This window comes from Rana temporaria, chromosome 12 (genome assembly GCF_905171775.1).
Source record: "Rana temporaria chromosome 12, aRanTem1.1, whole genome shotgun sequence".
Lineage (NCBI taxonomy): Eukaryota > Metazoa > Chordata > Amphibia > Anura > Ranidae > Rana > Rana temporaria.
This window is the reverse complement of record NC_053500.1, coordinates 14,698,061-14,718,048: the sequence shown is the minus strand read 5'-3', so window position 1 is coordinate 14,718,048 and position 19,988 is coordinate 14,698,061. Positions and strand designations below refer to the sequence as shown.

The 19,988-nt window shown below is 46.4% G+C and overlaps 1 protein-coding gene across 3 annotated transcripts in view; it reads right to left on the bottom strand.

Annotated features, from left to right (window-relative positions):
- Positions 1-5,300: 5,300 nt before the first annotated feature.
- The window catches only part of DNAJC5 (DnaJ heat shock protein family (Hsp40) member C5), a 56,786-nt gene continuing 42,098 nt past the window's right edge, over positions 5,301-19,988 (bottom strand). For 2 of the 3 annotated variants that reach the window (XM_040330003.1, XM_040330004.1), the window contains exons 2-6: positions 18,903-19,021; positions 18,046-18,259; positions 15,293-15,464; positions 9,102-9,214; positions 5,967-6,079 (exon numbers count right to left, since the gene is read on the bottom strand). In XM_040330003.1, coding sequence (XP_040185937.1) covers positions 6,059-6,079; positions 9,102-9,214; positions 15,293-15,464; positions 18,046-18,259; positions 18,903-19,012 — 630 coding nt within the window. In that variant the 5' untranslated portion in view covers positions 19,013-19,021 and the 3' untranslated portion in view covers positions 5,967-6,058. Of the gene's footprint in view, positions 6,080-9,101; positions 9,215-15,292; positions 15,465-18,045; positions 18,260-18,902; positions 19,022-19,988 lie in introns of all 3 variants that reach the window. The other variant, XM_040330005.1, reaches the window with a different exon arrangement.

The following is a 19,988-nucleotide window of genomic DNA, read 5'->3' as shown; positions in this document are numbered from 1 at the left end:
ACTGGGATATTGCCGGAAACGGGGATAGTGCCGGTCCCACGCGCATGCACGGGAGTGACGTCATCGCTGCTCCGGCCAGTCACAACGCCGGAGCGGCGATACAAGGAAGACGCTCCGAGTAGACATGGCAGCGGTGGAGGGGAACGAGGAGCGCTTCGATCTCAGGTAAGTGCCACATAATGAGCTAGTATGCTATGCATTTATTTTTTTACAGAAATTTTTTGGGGGGTTTACTTCCTCTTTAAAGATAGACTCAGGCAATGCTAAATAAGAGGATACGTTTATAAATGCAGTACAATTATAAATTGAAGATTCAGATTCTAGTATGAGAAAAGTCGTGACCAGATCTCTTTAGGGCAGTGTTTCCCAACTCCAGTCCTCAAGGCACACCAACAGGTCATGTTTTCAGGCTTTCCGTTATTTTGCACAGGTGATTTGATCAGTTTCACTGCCTTAGTAATTACCACAGCTGTTTCATCTAAAGGGAAATCCTGAAAACATGATCTGTTGGTGTGCCTTGAGGACTGGAGTTGGGAAACACTGCTTTAGGGTATACACAGACATGAGATGGCAAACGGACGTTTTGACCGCCTCGCAGTCGTTCCATGGATAAGCGCGCTTGTATTGCACGACGGCAAATGTTAATGCCCTAAGCAGACAGTGCTAGCTGTATCCAGGGGGGGGGGGGGGGGTGCAAAAGCACTGGGGGCAATACAAATTATGTGTATGCATCCTATGTATCCTACACAGCAGCACCCACTACCAAAACCAGACAGTGCCAAGTATGGAGGAATATTACACCAAATCCGAACCTGTAAGCCAAAATCTCAGAGTAAGGATTACTTCATCTCTCCGTTTAAAACATGTATCATCCCCTCAACCGCAGAATTTTTTTATTTTTTTTGGCAACTAGTATATCTATATCCTGCATTACTGGATTCTCCTATCACAGGGATATGTAATTAGCGGCCCTCCAGCTGTTGCAAAACTACAAATCCCATCGTGCCTCTGGGTGCCATGCTTGTGGCTGTCAGGGTCTTGGGACTTGTAGTTCGGCAACAGCTGGAGGTCCGCTAATTGCATATCTCTGTCTTATCGTATAAGTGGCATGCTGGTGGCACAGGGAGGCATGTTGCTTGTCAGCCACAGTCGCCCCCTTTATACGTCAGACTGAAACAAAAACAAAAAAAAAAACAACCACCTGCCATAAAAAGAAATCCTGCATCCACTCCAACCAAAACAGATAAAGTCCATGTTGAGCGGAGCTCAGGATCGGGTTAGCAGGTGAACCTCTCAATATTAATACAGACTAATACAAGTCTGTCACCACACTGACTGCTACATAGAACCTATATAGTACACAGGTCAAGCGGGGGGGGAAGAGGGGGCAGAGTCTTTGGCATACTTACGAGCACACTCCTGGCACCAGGTATAGCGCTGTGCACACTAGTGACACTATATACAGATAAGTACAGCGCCGAGAAGTACTACACACATCATATATACACAAATAAATATGGCAAGACCGCCAGCAATACACACCGCACATGGTCACTGTGCCAGGCTTGTACACATACTAAGGGGGTCGCCACACTACGGCCTCCCTAACGGAATCCGGCGCTCGCTACGATAAATGGGGGGCTTTCCTTCCCTATGTGCAACGGCTTTTCATTCAATAGAGGACTTCCATTCCTTCAGGCCTCGCCAAGCTGCTCCCTGGAAACAGGACAACAAAAATAAAACATATCCAGCAACAATGATCGATAAAGTGTACAAATCAGAGGAGCCAACGATCAGATATCAATTCATAAATACCAATTGACACAAAAGCACATCCATTGTTTGGAGGAGGGGATTGTCACTGGGGCGACTGACAAGCCACTGGCAAGAATACAGAACCTGAGACTATGCAAACAGTGTAATATATTTACAGGATGCTAAAAACAAAAGCCTAGTAAACACGGGCTGAATGTCGGGTGGCATCGGCGGGTTCAATAGAAACTGGGCGACATCTGGCCCGTGGAGTCGGATCGGCTTATGTCAATGGGGCATGACCTAAAGAGGACTACCGATCGGCTCCCAGACAATGGCTGAGAGTGCTGACTGGGGTGTTCTGGCAGAGATTGGGGGGGGGGGGCGGCATCCCCCTATCAGAACACAGTTAACAGCAGGGGAGACCACGGAACCAACATTGGACTGTTAGAACAGCGGCTCCGACCTACTGGGTTGAACGAAAAAAAAAAAAATAGTAGTGTGTACTCTAAACCAGTGTTTCCCAACTCCAGTCCTCAAGGCACACCAACAGGTCATGTTTTCAGGCTTTTCTGTATTTTGCACAGGTGATTTGATCAGTTTCACTGCCTTATTAATTACCACAGCCGTTTCATCTGAGGGAAATCCTGAAAACATGACCTGTTGGGGTGCCCCGAGGACTGGAGTTGAAAAACACTGCTCTAAACTGCCTTATAGTTCCTCAATGGGGAAACTGGTGCCATCTCCCAATACACTATATAATCCAAAGGTTGTAGACCCCGGGACCATCACACCTATAGAAGCTTTTTTTGAACATTGGTATAAGAAGGTGTCCCCTCCATCCCCCGTTTTGTGACTAACAGCCCCCTACTCTTCTAGGAAGACTTTCCACAAGATTTTGTATTGTGTCTGTGGGAATTCATGCGGCCCCCCCCCCCCCCCCCCCCCCCGACCAAAAAAGTAGATTTGTGAGGTCAGGTACTGATATCAGGGATGAGAACACCCGCCTCACAATCATTCCCCCCAATTCATCTCAAAGAAAGAGTTGATGTCAGGACGTTGAGTTCCTCTGCAGCAAACTCGAACACGAAGGTTGGTTTACTAAAGGCAAAATCCAATGCACGTTGCAAGTGCGGCTGCACTAAATTTCACCAGAGCTTAGTAACTGTGGAGAAGCTCTGCTGATTTCCATCACCCAATCTTGTGCAAAAAAATTAATATATATATATTTTATTTTCTTAGGGCCCTTTCACACGGGCGGATCAGTAATGATCCGCTCCGTGTGTCCGCAAAAGCTCAGCGGGGATCCTGCGTAAAATCCCCGCTGAGCTGATAGGGCGGTCCCCACACACTGTGCAGGGACCGCCCTGTCTTTCCTCCGCTCTCCCCCATGGGGGATCGGATGAACACGGACCGTATGTCCGTGTTCATCCGATCCGGCAGACGGAAGAAAAATAGGATTTTCTTCCATCCGCAAATGCGGATCTTTGCGAACGATTACAGGGGTTAACGGATTGGTCATCCGCTGACACCCGCAATCACATAGGGACAAATGTATGTCCCGTTTTCATCCGCAACAGACGGATGAAAATGCGGTCATACGGTCCGCACGTGTGAAAGGGCCCTTACTAATGGTGTGTTCTTTACAAGAATTGTCACTACATTTACTATGCTCTGGGGAAAACGAGTCCAACTGCACTTTGCAGTCTCTTTACCTTTAGTAAATCCTCCCCATTGCCTTTGCTGCACTGAACTCCCAAGAAGCGTTGTCAGCTGTGCCTAAGCTCTCCCCTGCTGGACTATCTACCTTTAGTAAAAATCAACCGCAACGTCTTTATAGAGCTGGCTTTGTGCGCAGGGGAACAGAAAAGGTCTGTCCCAAACTATTGCTCCAAAGTTGGAAGCACACACAATTGTCTACGAAAGTGGTCATCAACCCTGTCCTCAGGGCTCACTAACAGGCCAGGTTTTATGTATTACCTTTGGGGAGATGCAGACTAGAATACTCCAATCACTGAGCAGCAAATGATATCACCTGTGATGGATTTCAGTTATCCTGCAAACCTGGCCTGTTAGTGGGCCCTGAGGACAGGAGTAGATGACCACTGGTCTACGATGTTCAAATGCTGAAGCATTGGAGGAAACCCCAATCATTTTCAGGGAGTCTACATACATTTGATTATATATTGTATGAACTTTTATTAGTTGTGTCCGTTTCTAAAGCTGTAAGTGCAGAAAATCTTACAGCTTTAGAAACAGTTGATCTCCTGGAACACACCTCTAGAGTCAGTGCCTAGGCTCTGTGCCTAGGCATTGATGGGAAGTGAAGGTTATTACACCTGACAGGTCAAGTATCACCAGTCATTTGTTATGACACTACCAGCAACATTGATACTGCTGGTTTCATTGTAAGGCCAGCCAAAATGGAGCTTTCTCTAACAGCAACAAAGACATAAATAAAAATGCCTTTTTTTTTTTTAGTAGAGTAGAATAAAGCTAAAACCCTCTGTCAGTGTTTTCCCGCTGTCTGTGTTCCAGATTTCACCTCACTTCTGGCCTTGGTGGAGCCCCAGAAAGCAGTAAAAACCCAACAGGGGTTCTAATCTTTTCCCACCCTACCCAAAAATAAAAGAAAAAGCTTTGGCTGGACTTACACCAAGTTAAAAAAAAAAAGTCAGTCCCATTCAATATTCCCATTTGGGTTGATACTGGTGGGTCAGGATTTGTTGTGCCTCTTGGGAACACCAAAAGTGAGTTCTCTGCACCTGAGCTCACATCCCCGCCCACTAATGTGGGTTACCCTTTCTGTTGGATCTTAGAAAGCAACAGAAAGGATTGCCACTGAGGAAGTGTTGAGATTAAGGCTGGGTTCACACTATTGCATATTGGATGTGACTTCTCCGCATCCAATAAGCTAGGGATATGCAATTAGCGGACCTCCAGCTGTTGCAGAACTACAATTCCCACGAGGCACAGCAGGACTCTGACAGCCACAAGCATGACACCCAGAGGCAAAGGCATGATGGAACTTGTAGTTTTGCAACAGCTGGAGGTCCGCTAATTGCATATCCCTGCAATACGCAATAGCAGGAGAATGTAAATGGCTCTCTATAGAGTCGGTTCACATATCTCCACAGCGGCTCCGGTGCGAATTTGCACAGGAGCCCTGTGCATATTTTGGTCCATTTTAGGTCCGAATTCAGACCAGAATCGGGCCTGAAACCCGTGAACCAGGACACGCCGCATCAGCATTAGGTGTGAACGGAGCCCAATGGTCCTGGAGATCAAAATAGAGCAGAAAGGGCGATGGTCACCCTATGGTATGGGTTCTCAACCTGTGGCCCTCCCAGCTGTTTCAGAACAACAACTCCCATCATGCCCCTGCCTTTGGCAATCATGATTGTAACGGTCAGCAGATTGCAATGCCTCATGGGATCTGTAGTTCCTCAACAGCTGGAGGGCCACAGGTTGAGCACCCATGCCCTATAGCTTACGTGTACATTTTGAGAGGACTGACCTTTTAAGAAGTCCTTCCTGACAATTTCCAGAAAAATAAAAAAAGCTGCATATAAGGAATGTTCCTCACTAAACAATGAGATTCATAAAAAGTATCACGTACATACAGCAGCAAAAAACTTATTTTCTAGAACCCCCTTTCCACGCCAGGAGAAAAATCGGCGGACTAGCCAGCGTCCCGTGTCTTGCGCACTACAGAACTGGCTTTGCCGGCCACACACACACTCACACTCCTTCACACACGCAGACTACAACGTGACATACAGGTAAAAATTCTTCAGGGGGTGGTCGTCCAGTAGCCGATGAAACAGGAAGTGATTAAACCGAGGACGAGTTTGCAGCCCGTCGAGGCCGACCTGAAATATGGTACACGGGATTGGCGCTCCCAGACAACGGAGGGGGTCAAACACAGAAGGGAGGGGTGCAGTAGTAACAGGTCCCCATTACAAAAATATACCCATTAAAAACTAGACTTCAACAAAAAATAAAAATAAATTAAAAAGATTTGATCATGGAGGGTGGGGCAGGAGGGTGAGTGGTGAGCATGCGCCTGTCTCCCCAGCGAGGGGATGAGATAATAGCTGGTCAGATGAAGGGTTTGGGGGGGAGGGGGTGGAGGGGGGGCCATGTTTACACAGGGGGTTGTAGGGTTGAATCAGTTCTCCCCCCCTCCTCTCTAATCCTAGAACCAGGGGCCCCACACACGCTCAGTTGAATGGGTCGGTGCGGTAGCTGGCGTGGGAGTCGCTGGTGAGCTGTGTGGTCTCGGTGGCGGAGCTAGGCTGTACCATCACAGGGATATCAGAGGTATCTGTGAAAAAAAAAAAAAAAAGACAAAGTTTTAGTCTGTGAAGTTAAAAAAAGAATATCTAAATCCCCCCCAAAAAAAAAAAATCATTTTTACGTTGCAATTTACAGCCCTTTGATGTGGTTGCTGCAACAGTTTCCATTTTTCAGACTTGAAATACTTTATTTTCACCTGCTGATCCTGCCAGGAACACACTTCCTGTCCTAGGGTGACAACTCTCACTCACAGTACTATACCCTAGGGCAGTGATGGTGAACCTTGGCACCCCAGATGTTTTGGAACTACATTTCCCATGATGCTCACACATTCTGCAGAGTGCCTGAGCATCATGGGAAATGTAGTTCAAAAACATCTGGGGTGCAAAGGTTCGCCATCACTGCCCTAGGCTGCTCCCCTCATTTGGACTACAAATGCTGTCCTCTCCTCTACATAGGGGGAAGCGTTTTATAGTTCAAAGAAGATAGCGGAAAAGCCAATTAACATTCTTTGATATTTCAGTTCAGTACACAGTAGGTGACACAGGCACTGGACTTCTGGCAGCAGCAACATGTATTTCAGTGATTGAAGAAAATGTACTTCTGCCAGAACAAAACAAAACAAAACAAAAAAAAAAAAAAAAGGGCAGCATTTTAAAATATGGACATTTACCTGTCCTGGGTGCCTGCAATGTCTTCACCCGAAGCCGACCCATCCCTTGGCTCCCGGGAGGAGGCGCCGGCACCTTGCAGCTTCACAGCCTGGTTCCCTACTGCGCATGCTGACTGGTCCCTGCTGTTTTCCGGGACCTGCGTGTCTCCCAGAAGACAGCGGGGAGACAGAGGAGGGGCCGGACACGGCATTGATCGCCGTAGATATTAAATGCGATTCGCACCTGCACCACAGGTGAGGATCACATGCGATGTCTGAGCAATGCGAGTTCACCCAGAGAGTTGTATAGCTGAACTCGCAGAGAAAAAGGTGCAGCGACTTGTTTTTCCCTGCACTATAATCGTATTGCGTGGGTGTTCTCACCCATGCGATCTGATTCCTGTGCGAGTTCGCACTGCGATCTGTGAACCGATCTGGGGGTGTCATTAACAACGTATTGACACCCGCAGCGGTTCGCAGAAGGCAGTGTGAACTGACTGCGGGAGAAGTGCGATGCGGGAACCGGCACTGGAATCGAACTGGTTCTCGAATCGCACATATGTGAACCTAAGCTCAAAAATAAAGAATGTTTAGAAAAACAATTGCAGCCGCCATATCTAATAACTGCTACGCTGAAATATATCACATTTCTGTTCTAGAGTCTAGAGAATGCGATACTCTAAGGCCCCTTTCACATTGGGGCGTTTTTCATGCGGTACAGCGCTAAAAATAGCGCTGCTATACGGCATGAAAAATCATGCCCTGTAGCGTTCAATGTGAAAGCCTGAAGGCTTTCACATTGAAGCGGTGCACTAGCAGGAGCGCACCAAAAGTCCTGCTATCCGCATCTTTACTGCGGTATAGGAGCGGTGTGTTCACCGCTCCTATACCGCGCCTTCCCATTGAAATCAATGGGAAAGCGCGGTAATACCGCGGTAATACCGCCCCCAACGCGGGCCGGTATTAACCCTTTTTCGGCCACTAGCGGGGGTTAAAACCTCACCGCTAGTGCCCGAATATCGCGGTAAATACGACGGTATAGCCGAGCTACAAATAGCGCAGCTATACCGTCACCGCGGCTGCACGCCTCAATGTGAAAGCAGCCTAATTCTTTTCTGTACAGAGTGGCTTTTATTTCTGTATTGCAGTGACAGTCACTTCAATAAAAAAGGACTTTAGGGCTGGTTGAGCAACTTTATACATTTACAAGCAAGATGTTTTGCATTCTTGGCCAGACTGGAAGGAAATACATGTTATCTCATGTTAAGGCATATAAAAACACAGGTAATGTTAAAAGTGTTAATGGAAAGAAAGAAAGAAAGAAAGAAAGAAAGAAAGAAAAAGAAAGAAAAAGAAAGAAAAAGAAAGAAAAAGAAAGAAAAAGAAAGAAAAAGAAAGAAAGAAAGAAAGAAAGAAAAAGAAAGAAAGAAAGAAAGAAAAAGAAAGAAAAAGAAAGAAAAAGAAAGAAAAAGAAAAAGAAAAAAAGAAAAAAAAAAAAAAAAAAAAAAAAAAAGAAAAAAGAAAAAAAGAAAAAAAAAAAAAAAAAGAAAAAAAAAAAAAAAAAGAAAAAAAAAAAAGAAGAAAGAAAAAAAGAAGAAAGAAGAATAAAGAAAAAAGAAAGAAGAAAGAAGAAACAAAGAAAGAAAGAAAGAAAGAAAGAAAGAAAAAACAAAACAAAAAAAATAAACCATTACAACAACCTTTATTGTTTGGTGGATATTAATGTGACCCGTCCATGCGGCAGTGCTTATAGGTCTATCTGTCCTGCTTATATTTACATTTTCTTTGTTCCCTGCCATCTCCTTTGGCACTGAGAGTCTAAATAGGCAGTCAGTACTTCTGGGTATGGAGGAGCATGTGACTCACTCCCCGTGACAGCACTGGGCCAATCAGAGCTGTCACAAGGGAAGTCCATAGCCCTGTACAAGCTGCCTCTGGAGACTTTACACTGGGCTGACCTCCGTGACAGAACCGAGTGGCCGGGTTTGGAAAAGAAAATGCAAAAATGAATCCTATTACTTTGCCCTGTGTAGGCAAAACAAAGACTTTGTTTAATTCTCGGCTTACACTGACTAGCAATAATATATATATAATATAACCACTAGCAATAATCGCATGTAAAATCTGACAGGCTGATTGTACCCGAGTTAATCGACCAATCAAACGTTGGTACTTTCAGCCTGCTCATACATGGTCCCTGCTGAACTGGCCGGGGGTTTCGAACCATCTATGGCCGGCTTACCTGAATTCTTGCCTGCATCCACAATTTACCATCAGCGTTCCAGCACATCAGGCAGTTGATGTATTTTCCAAGCCTGCGGTCTCCGTTAACCAATTTAATCCAACTTGCCATGAGAAAAAAAAAAAGCTACTTCCACCAATATCACCAACAACATACCCCTTGCTTCTCAAAATCGTCCTCTGGTGGGCAACAGGCATCAGGTACCGGGTGAATCTCTTCGCTCCCGGCGGCCAAATGAGGAGGAGTATGAGCAGCTGGCTGGGACGTCACTAAAGTTTAGGGGTTAGACTACGGTAAGGTTAAGGGTCAGAGACTACTACTTTTTCAGGTGTGAGAAATCAATTTTTTGGGTGTATGTATGATTAATTTGTGACATAAAAAAACACACGACATGTTTGGCCCTTTATCGCCTCTAGAAAACACCTAAACCTTTGGGGCTTAAAGCAGAGTTTCACCCAAAAATGGAACTTCTGCTTTTCGGAATCCTACCCCCTACCCACCCCCCTCCCCTCCGGTGTCATATCTGGCACCTTTCAGGGGGAGTAGGGAGCAGATACTTCTGTAATCCAGGAATTTGCGCCCACTTCCGGGCATAGGTCGCCACGACGACCTATGCCACGTCCGTCGCCTCCTCCGTCCCCCCAGTCTTCTTGGAGACACACAGGTCCCAGTTGGATAGCGCATTGCGACTTGTGTATGCGCAGTAGGGAACCAGGATGTGAAGATGGCGCACAACCACCCGAGAGCAGAGGGAGAGATCGGCTTTGGGTGCAGACATCGCGGGCACCCTAGACAGGTAACTGTCCATATATTAAAAGTCTGCAGCTGCAGTATTTGTAATTTTTTTGGCGGAATTCCGCTTTAACCTGGCCATAGATGGAACGAATCGTGGCCGCTTCAGCAGGGGGTGGCTGAGATTCAATCCATCAATGGGAAAGGTGATTGTACACAGGTCAATCATAATTGATTTGGGTACAACCAGCCTGCTGGATTTTTGTTACAGAAGATTTCTTCTGGCGGCTAAAGCCACTAGCAGTGATCAGTGTGTTCTGCCAGCCAGGGTGGCTCCCCAGCAGCAGAATACAATACAGGAGGGATTCCCCCATCAACACTGACTGTGTTGATGGGGGAATCTAGCAATTTTCTTTCCATAGTGGAAGGAAAGAAAAATTGCATAATCTATTACTTGCTTAAACCAATACACAAATATTGACTTTCAGAATTCTAGAATATAATGTGGGCGCTTTTTAATAGGTCACCATCAGGAATGGGCTCGGGCATGTTCAGGATCCTACCTGCCCGATCCCACCAATAAGCTGGCCCTGCACACCGCCAATCACAGGCAGTGAGACATTTCCCGGTCCGCAGCTACACACGAGGAAATGTCTCACTGCCTGTGATTGGCGGTGTGCAGGGCCGGCTTCCTGGCAGGATCGGGCAGGTGGGATCCCGAACACCCCCCGAGCCCATCTCTAAACACCACATTGCAATACCTTATGGGAAGGTGAGGGGGCTGATTTGAACGCTAAAGTCAGAAGCAGCTACTGTACACTGCAGGACAATTTTATTAATGGGAGAGTTTGCCAATACTTCCAATTTCTGTAGCATTTAAAGAGGATGTCCGCTGAAAAAAAAAAATAATTAAAAGTCAGCAGCTACAAATACTGCAGCTGCTGACTTTTAATATCGGCACACTTACCTGTCCTGGAGTCTAGAGCCGTCCGCAGCAGAGGATGAGCGATCGCTCGTCACTCTGCTGCCCCCCCGCCATCCTCGGTGAGGGAACCAGGAAGTGAAGCGCTCCGGGCTTCACTGCCCGGTTCCCTATGGCGCATGCGCGAGTTGCGCTGCTCCTGCCGATTCGTTCCCGCTGTGCTCTGGGAGCCAAGTGTTCTCAGAGCACAACGGGGGGGGGGGGGGGGGTGTGACGTGACGCCCGCAGACTGTGACCGGAAGTGGGTGCAAATACCTGTCTTTAGACAGGTATCTGCACCCCCTAAAAGGTGTCAAATGTGACACCGGAGGGGGGGAGGGTTCTGATAAGTGGGAGTTCCACTTTAGGGTGGAGCTCCGCTTTAAGCCAGCCATACATGGATTTAAATTTGGATGGTTCAGCAGGGACTGGCTGCATTTCGATCCATGAATGGACAAGTTGATTGTACCCAATTGTATCAACTGATTTTTATTTATTTTTTACAAGCGATTACTGCTGGCGGTTATAGTCACTAGCAGTAATCATGTTCTGCCAGCCAGGAATGCTCCCCCACCAGCAGAACACAACAGACTGCAGGAGGGATTCCCAGTTCAACACTGACTGTATTGAGGGGGGAATCGAGCTATTTTTTTTTCTTTCACTCATGGTGGAAGGAAAGAAAAAGGAACCCATTAGGGGTAGACTGGTACAGGTCATCAAGTATTTTATACCTTTTTAAATCAATGTAATTATGTTGGATACATATGACGTAAATGACAATTTGTATTGTTAATTAAATAACTTTCAATAAAAATGTATTGCTTAAAATAAATAATTAATCTACGTCTTACCTAAACCCAGTACACAAATATTGACTTGGCATTCTAGAATACAAAGCGGGTGCCTTTGAATAGGTCACCACACTGAAAAGCCCGATTAGTCATGATCAGCTGCTCCTGGTCCACTAATCATGACAACTTCATTGACACCCACTGCAAAATGGATTTCATTCACACCATTACACCTCATTCTGATGCGTTTTTCCTTTAATCCCCCTTTTTCAGCAACATATACTTACCTTTCCTTTGTTCTCCTGCTGTTCCATTCAGCATTGTGAAACAAAAGGAAGCACCCAGTACTCCCGAGTATGCGACTCCTTTCCGTGTGACAGTGCTGATTGGCCCAGCGCTGTCACAGGTAGGGAGATGAATGCGTTACCTGGATGTCCATAACCTGGTGTAAGCTATGACCATGTAGTGTACACAAGAGTAGCGGGCATGAGAAAGGAAGAAAGGTATATTCTCCAGAAGAGGAGGGGCAATAAACTGAACCTGCTGGAGCACAGCACTGGTTTATTTTAAAGCCCAAATCCAGTTAAAACTTTTTTTATTGTTTTTAGATACAGCAAAGAGGGGTTAAAGTCCTGTTTTTTTTTTATGTCTGTGTCCCTATTGGAGAGAATTCCCCCTCACTTCCTGTCCAGGTATTAAAGTGGTGAGAAATCTAACCACTTCTATAGAGGGCACTTTCGCCCCTTCATGCCCAGAACAATTTTCAGCTTTCAGCTCTGTCGCACTTTGAATGACAATTGCGCGGTCATGCTACACTGTACCCAAACAAAATGTTTTTGATTTTCTTCCCACAAATAGAGCTTTCTTTTGGTGGTATTTAATCACCTCTGCGGTTTTTATTTTTTGCTCAATTAAAAAAGACTGACATTTTTGAAAAAAAAAAAAAAAGTTTTTGTTTCGACAGGGGGCTGTGATGGGCACCGACAGGGGGGCTGTGATGGGCACCGACAGGGGGGCTGTGATGGGCACCGACAGGGGGGCTGTGATGGGCACCGACAGGGGGGCTGTGATGGGCACCGACAGGGGGGCTGTGATGGGCACCGACAGGGGGCTGTGATGGGCACCGACAGGGGGCTGTGATGGGCACCGACAGGGGGCTGTGATGGGCACCGACAGGGGGCTGTGATGGGCACCGACAAAAAGCGATGATGTTTTGACAGGTGTCTCTGTAGGGCAGTGATTGGTACTGTGGTGGGCACTAATTGGCACTGACAGGCAATCCTGGGGGGGGGCAATGACTGGCAGATGATGGATACCTTTGTGTTCACCTGTGGTGACACATCTGATGGGGCTATGCTGATAATCAATGTTCCGATTATCAGCACAGACCCCCCCCCCCCCTCTGACAGGGAGAGCCGCCGATCGGCTCTCCCTGTCAGCGCAAACCGAGGAATGCTGTTTACCGGCACTTCCTGGTACAAGCGATGATTAGCTGCGATCGGTCACAGCTGATCACGTAGTAAGAAGCCTCTTTCAGAGACTTATCACGATTGGAGATGCGGCATGTCAGACTGAAATGCCGCGCTGCGGGTGCGCGCTGGCATTTTATTCTGCTGGACATCATATGACGCCCATTTAGAATAACAGAACCACTTCCTAGGCGTCAATCCGTTATAGGCCGGGCGGGAAGTGGTTAAAAACACTTTTTGTTTAAAAAGGTAATTTTATTAAAAAAAAAAAATGTTTTTCTTTGTGGTTAACGCAGGAAAAAAAAATAAAGCAAATTTGCCCAGCAAGGCACAACACGGAGACGCAGCTCGGAGGCAAACAAAGGATTCATTAAAACTTCTTGTATTGTAGTCTGTGCCTTAGGCCTCTTTCACACTTCGCGACTCGTCCTGCGACTTGGGACTGCAAATTCGCACCCCATGATTTCCAATGAGTACCATTCATATCAGTGCGACTTCAAGTCGCACTAACTTCAATGTAGTCCCTGCACTACTTTGGACCGACTTTGATGCGAGTTGAGGTCCATAGACCTCAAGTTTACACAGGCAATCGCTGCAAAATCGCGGCCACAAAACTGCTGTAAATTTGCGTTGAAGTCACAGTAGTGTGAAAGGGGCCTTATGCCGCCCGCGTACACACGATCATTTTTCAGCATGTCTAAAAAACGAAGTTTTCCCAACTTCATCATTAAAACGATGTTGCCTACACATCATCGTTTTTAAAAAATGATCTAGCAAAGCGCGGTGACGTACAACGGCACTCTAAAGGGGAAGTTCTATTCGCCTTTGGGCTGCTTTAGCTGATTCTGTGTTAGTAAAAGACGATTTGCGCTTTTCTGTCTGTTACAGCGTGATGAATGTGCTTACTCTATTATGAACGGTAGTTTTACCAGAACGAGCGCTCCCGTTTAAAACTACGTTAAAAAATGCAGCATGTTCGAATTTTTTTTTTTTTTCGTTTTTCAGAACCTGAAAAACTATGTGCAGCCCACACACCATCATTTTAAATTACGTTTTTTAAAAACAACGTTTTTTTCATGCTAAAAAATGATCGTGTGTACGCGGCATCAGTGTTTTAAGGACAACTGCACCCTCACAGGGAGAGAAAGTAGGGGGAAATGTCCCTAACAGGGTCACAGACAGAAATAAAAAAAACCTGAGATCGATTTTAACCACTTGCCGTCGCCGCACCGTCGAAATACGTCCACAAGGTGGCTCTCCTAGGCGAGAGCACGTAATATGACGTCCTGCCTATTAGCCGCCACTAGGGGCGCCCCCCGCTCGCCCCCGACTCCCGTGCGTGTGCCCGGCGGGCGCGATCGCCGCCGGGCACACGCGATCGCTCGGTACAGAGCGGGGAACGGGAGCTGTGGGTGTAAACACACAGCTCTCGTTCCTGTCAGCAGGGGAAATGATGATTTTCTGTTCATACAATGTATGAACAGAAGATCAGTGTTTCCCCTAGTGAGGCCACCCCCCACAGTAAGAACACACCCAGGCATACTTAACCCCTTCCCCGCCCCCTAGTGTTAACCCCTTCACTGCCAGTGGCATTTTTATAGTAATCTAATGCATTTTTATAGCGCTGATCGCTATAAAAATGCCAATGGTCCCAAAAATGTGTCAAAAATGTCCGAAGTGTCCGCCATAATGTCGCAATACCGGAAAAAAAAAATCGCTGATCGCCGCCATTACTAGTAAAAAAAAATATTAATAAAAATGCCATAAAACCCCCTATTTTGTAAACGCTATAACTTTTGCGCAAACCAATCAAACGCTTATTGCGATTTTTTTTTACGAAAAATATGTAGAAGAATACGTATCGGCCTAAACTGAGGAAAAAAAATGTTTTTTTATATATTTTTGGGGGATATTTATTACAGCAAAAAGTAAAAAATATTCATTTTTTTCAAAATTGTCGTTCTATTTTTGTTTATAGCGCAAAAAATAAAAAACGCAGAGGTGATCAAATACCACCAAAAGAAAGCTCTATTTGTGGGAAAAAAAGGACGCCAATTTTGTTTGGGAGCCACGTCGCACGACCGCGCAATTGTCTGTTAAAGCGACGCAGTCCCGAATCGCAAAAAGTACTCTGGTCTTTGGGCAGCAATATGGTCCGGGGGATAAGTGGTTAACTCTTTCCAATTGTATCCAAAAAATCTAAATACAAAAAGAAAAAGCGGAGTTAGGCTTCACTGTCCAATAAGGAACTTTGCAATACAGGAGCTGTGCTGTGATTGGATGAAACTGTGTTTCCAAATATGGACACAATAAAATAAAAATAAGAATAGACCGTTAATTTAATTGTAATGACAATTCTTCCACAGGGCCGACTGTTTTTACGAAGCAACTCACCCCGCTCGTCGTTTTGCACCTGTGCCTCCAGGTCTTCGGGCGACACATAGAAGTCTGGATCCTCCGCCTCCGGAGGCCGAGGTTTACACTTCCCGCAGCAGCAATTACAGCAACAACAAAGACAGCAGCAGCAATAACAGCCTGTGACCAGGCCACAGAACATGAAGAGCGCCTGCGGAGAGAAGAACAACACACAAAAGTACCATGTTAGACACCAGCCATGCAAGAGACCAAAAAGAAAATGTTTTCAATTACAACAGCCTCGTCCTACCAGCTAAAACTCTTTAGGGCAGACGATTCTTGCTTCTGTCAGTGTCACAATTAAGGATGAGCTCTGGTGTGTTCGCATAGAACACATGCAGAGCCCGCCAGGAAGTGTGCACAGCGCTGTGCTAATCACAGCCAGGGAGACATTGTCCCGATGCTCGGCTGCAGGGATCGTGAAATGTCTCCCGGGCTGTTATTAGCGCAGCGCCGTGCACACTTCCTGGCGGGCTCTGCACGTGTTCTATGCGAACACGCCAGAGCTCATCCTTAGTCACAATATGGCTACTTTACCCTTGAAAAGATCCAGTCACTTGTCCAGTCAGAGGAGAGTAACTGTGTAAAGCCTGCAAGGTTTTAGCTACAGAACTGGGCTTTAAAGGGATTGTAAAAACCTCCTTTAGTGTAGCAGCCCCAAGAGCCCCCCCTTTTACTTACCTGAACCCGATCTTTCCAGCGCTGGGGATGAGCCGCTCCAGCCGGTGTCTCAGGTTCTGATTGGATAGATTGATAGCAGCGCAGCAATTGTCTTCTGCTGTTGTCAATCAAATCCAATGAAGCGGGAACTGGGGCTGAGTCCTGCTGTCTGTGTCAATTGAGGAAGCAGCAGAACTCGGGAGTGCACCCGCACATGTGTCACCAGAGAAGCACTCGATGCAGGGAGGGGCCAGGAGCGTCCACTGAGGGACCCCAGAAGACCAGGGCAAAACCCTTGCACAGAGGAGGCAAGTACAACATGTTTGTTTTTTTTAAAACCCGAAGCTTTATAGTCACTTTAAAGCAGATTTCTGCCAAAAAAAATATTTAAAAAAGTCAGCAGGTACAAATACTGCAGTTGCTGACATTTAATATATGGACACTTACCTGTCCAGGGCGCCCGCGATGTCAGGTCCCGAAGACGATTTGTCCGACCGCTCTCCGGTGCTGCCGCCACCATCTTCAGGAAGGATGAGCTCCAGCGTGTTCGCATCGTACACGTGCAGAGCCCGCCAGGCGCTGCGCTAATCACAGCCAGGGAGACATTTCACGATCCCTGCAGCCGAGCATTGGGACAATGTCTCCCTGGCTGTGATTAGCACAGCGCCGTGCAGACTTCTTGGCGGACTCTGCATGTGTACTATGCGAACACGCTGGAGCTCATCCTTAATCTTCAGTAAGGGAATCAGGAAGGGAAGCCTTGCGGTTTCACGTTCTGGTTCCCTACTGAACATGCGCGAGTCATGCTGCGCAATTCCACTGGTCCCTGCTGTCTTCTGGGACCTGTGTGTCTCCCAGAAGACAGTGGGGGCCGGAGTAGGCGCCAGACATGGCGTAGGTCACTACGGTGATCTATGCCCGGAAGTGGGAGCAAATACCTGTATTACAGATATCTGCTCCCTCCTCCCCCCTGAAAGGTGCCAAATGTGACATGGGGGGGGGAGGGGGAGAGAATTCAAAAAAGCGGAGGTTCTATTTTTGTGCGGAACTCCGCATTAACCACTTGAGCTCCAGGCCTTTTCTGGCACCTTTTGTTTACTTGTAAACAATCAGTATTTTTTTTTTCTAGAAAATTAAAAGCCTTTTAAAGGTTGCCACTTTGGATTTACACAGGAGGCCTATTGCTAGAATTACTTGCCTTCAATCTGACGGTTCCTGCGATACCTCACATGTGTGGGACAATCGTTGTCTGCATGCGTGCGTGTATTTGCACAGGTGTACTTTAAATTTTTTCTATTTATTATTACATGGTCACTTTACTTTTTTTTTTATCACTTTTATTGATGTCACAAGGAATGTAAATATCCCTTGTGACAGCAATAGGCATGTGACAGGTACTCTTTATGGAGAGATGTGGGGTATATAGGACCCCAAATCCATGCTCTGCCCTTAAAAGCATCTGATTACACCAAGATTGGTTTGATGAAATCCATTTCATTTAAAAAAACGGTCTTGTATAGTAACAGGAAGTAATATAAGCTCATCGCTTCTGGGTTCCTATATCATATAGGCGATCAAAGCCATTCCGGTCTTGGTTCACTTCTATGATCAGCCAGCAGAAGCCCCCTGGATGGTCGGTTGGGTATTTCGGTGGGACGGAAGATCCTGGTAAAGCCGTAGGGGGGTGGTATGTGGGGTGGGTGCCCCCTACTGCTGCCTTTAAAAGCAATCCAACAGCTAGTTAGCCGCTAGGATTGCTTTTACAAGCGAGCCGATTATGAGCTCTAAAAATGGTACCGGGATCATACCTGCAGCTGCAGGCATGATCCTGGTATAACCACTTGAAGTTTAGCGAAGTGCAGGTACTTCGCTGGGCGGCAAGTGCTTAAATCAGACAAGGCAAAGCACAAAATTATTTTTCAAAAACTCCTCTGCAGGCCGCTAAGAAACTGGAGCTGGTCTTTTTACCAACACCGATAAAGCAATGGGACATTGCGGGACTGCAGACCTATATATCCTACACAATGAGCCTTCAAATACTGCTCACCTGCCTTTCTACCCCTGCCACTCACCTTCGCCCACCAGCTGGACAGCACAAAGTACGTGTTGACATTCTCCTCCCCGAATTGCTCGGCCACGTAGAGGCCGAGGGACCCGTACTTGTCATAGATGTTGCGCTTTGTGCAGTCTGTCAGGATACCGTGTGCGTTGTTGATCTCCTTGAACTTCTCAGACGCCTCTGGGTTATCCGGGTTCTTGTCCGGGTGATATTTCAGCGCTAGCTTCCTGCAATGTGAACAGGAAAAAGGAATATCAACAAGGGACTTCAATGGGACGCAGATTTTAGGAACAGAAGCTTCCACGTTTTTAATCATGGCTTTACTTTAAGCTAATCACTGAAGAAATTACACAATATTTTTTACTTTTTGCTATAATAAATATCCACAATAATAAAAAAAAAAAATCTCAGTTTAGGTCGTTATGTATTCTTCTACATATTTTTGGTAAAGAAAATTTGCAATAAGCGTATATTGACTTGTGCAAAAGGTATAGCGCCTACAAAATTGGTTGCCTCTGCAGAGGCGCATTGCGGGCGGTATTACCGCGGTTTCCCATTGATTTCAATGGGAAGGCGCAGTATAGGAGCGGTAAACACCCCGCTCCTCTACCGCTCCAAAGATGCGGCTAGCAGGACACTTGGAGCGGTCCTGCTACCGCACCACTTCAGTGTGAAAGCCTTCAGGCTTTCACATTGAAGCCTGCAGGGCACGATTTTTTCATGCGGTATGGCAGCGCTATTTTTAGCGCTGTACCGCATGAAAAACGCCTCAGTGTGAAAGGGGCCTAAGTGCTGGGTTCATCAATGAACGAAAGAGAAAAGACTTTACTTCCACTTGAAGATGCAAGAGTACATTTTGCACCAACTCACCTGTAACATCTTTTTATGTCATCGGATGTGCAATTTTTGTCCAGTCCTAGAGAGTGGTACAGTGACTCCCCGGAGGTGGAGAGGGAGCGTTGCCTCTGGTCCGCCGCCATCCTTGCTCACTACAAGAAAGAGACAGATTCATAAGTAACATTCAGCAAACCTTGGAATAGAAAAATTGAAAAAAGATGAAACCAAAACACATTATACACACACACACACACACACACAGAGGTGGCTCGGGAGCGAACCTGCATGAGCAAGCCGCTAGCTCTGGGGGCACTTGGCAGAGAGGAGGAGCCAGGTGAGAAGAGAAGAGGAGGATCGGGGTTGCTCTGTGCAAAACTATTATACAGAGCAGGCAAGTATAACATGTTATTTACAAAAAAAAATAAAAAATAGCAATTACAACCACTATGGGACCAAAAGTGATTGGTCTGCAATTTTCATCCGGGCGGCCACATCGCTGGATTCTGGGACAGGTCCAGTGTGTGTTTATTAACCGCTTAAGGACCGCCTCCTGCACATATACGTCGGCAGAATGGCACGGCTGGGCACAAGCATGTACAGGTACGTCCTGTTCTAGTGCCCAGCCGTGGGTCGCGGACGCGCGCCCGCGACCCGGTCCGAAGCTTCGGGACCCGATCGCCGCTGGAGTCCCACGATCGGTCCCCGGAGCTGAAGAACGGGGAGAGCTGTGTGTAAACACACCTTCCCCGTTCTTCACTGTGGCGGCGCATCGATCGAGTGATCCCTTTTATAGGGATACACAATCGATGACGTCACACCTACAGCCACACCCCCCTACAGTTAGAAACACAGATGAGGTCATACATAACCCCTTCAGCGCACCCCTGTGGTTAACTCTCAAACTGCAATTTTCATTTTCACAGTAATCAGTGCATTTTAAATGTGAAAATTACAATGGTCCCAAAAATGTGTCAAAATTGTCCGAAGTGTCCATCATAATTTCGCAGTCACGAAAAAAAAAAAAAAAAAAAAACCCTGATCGCCGCCATTAGTAGTAAAAAAAAAAAAAAAAAATAATAAAAATGCAATAAAACTATACCCTATTTTGTAAACGCTATA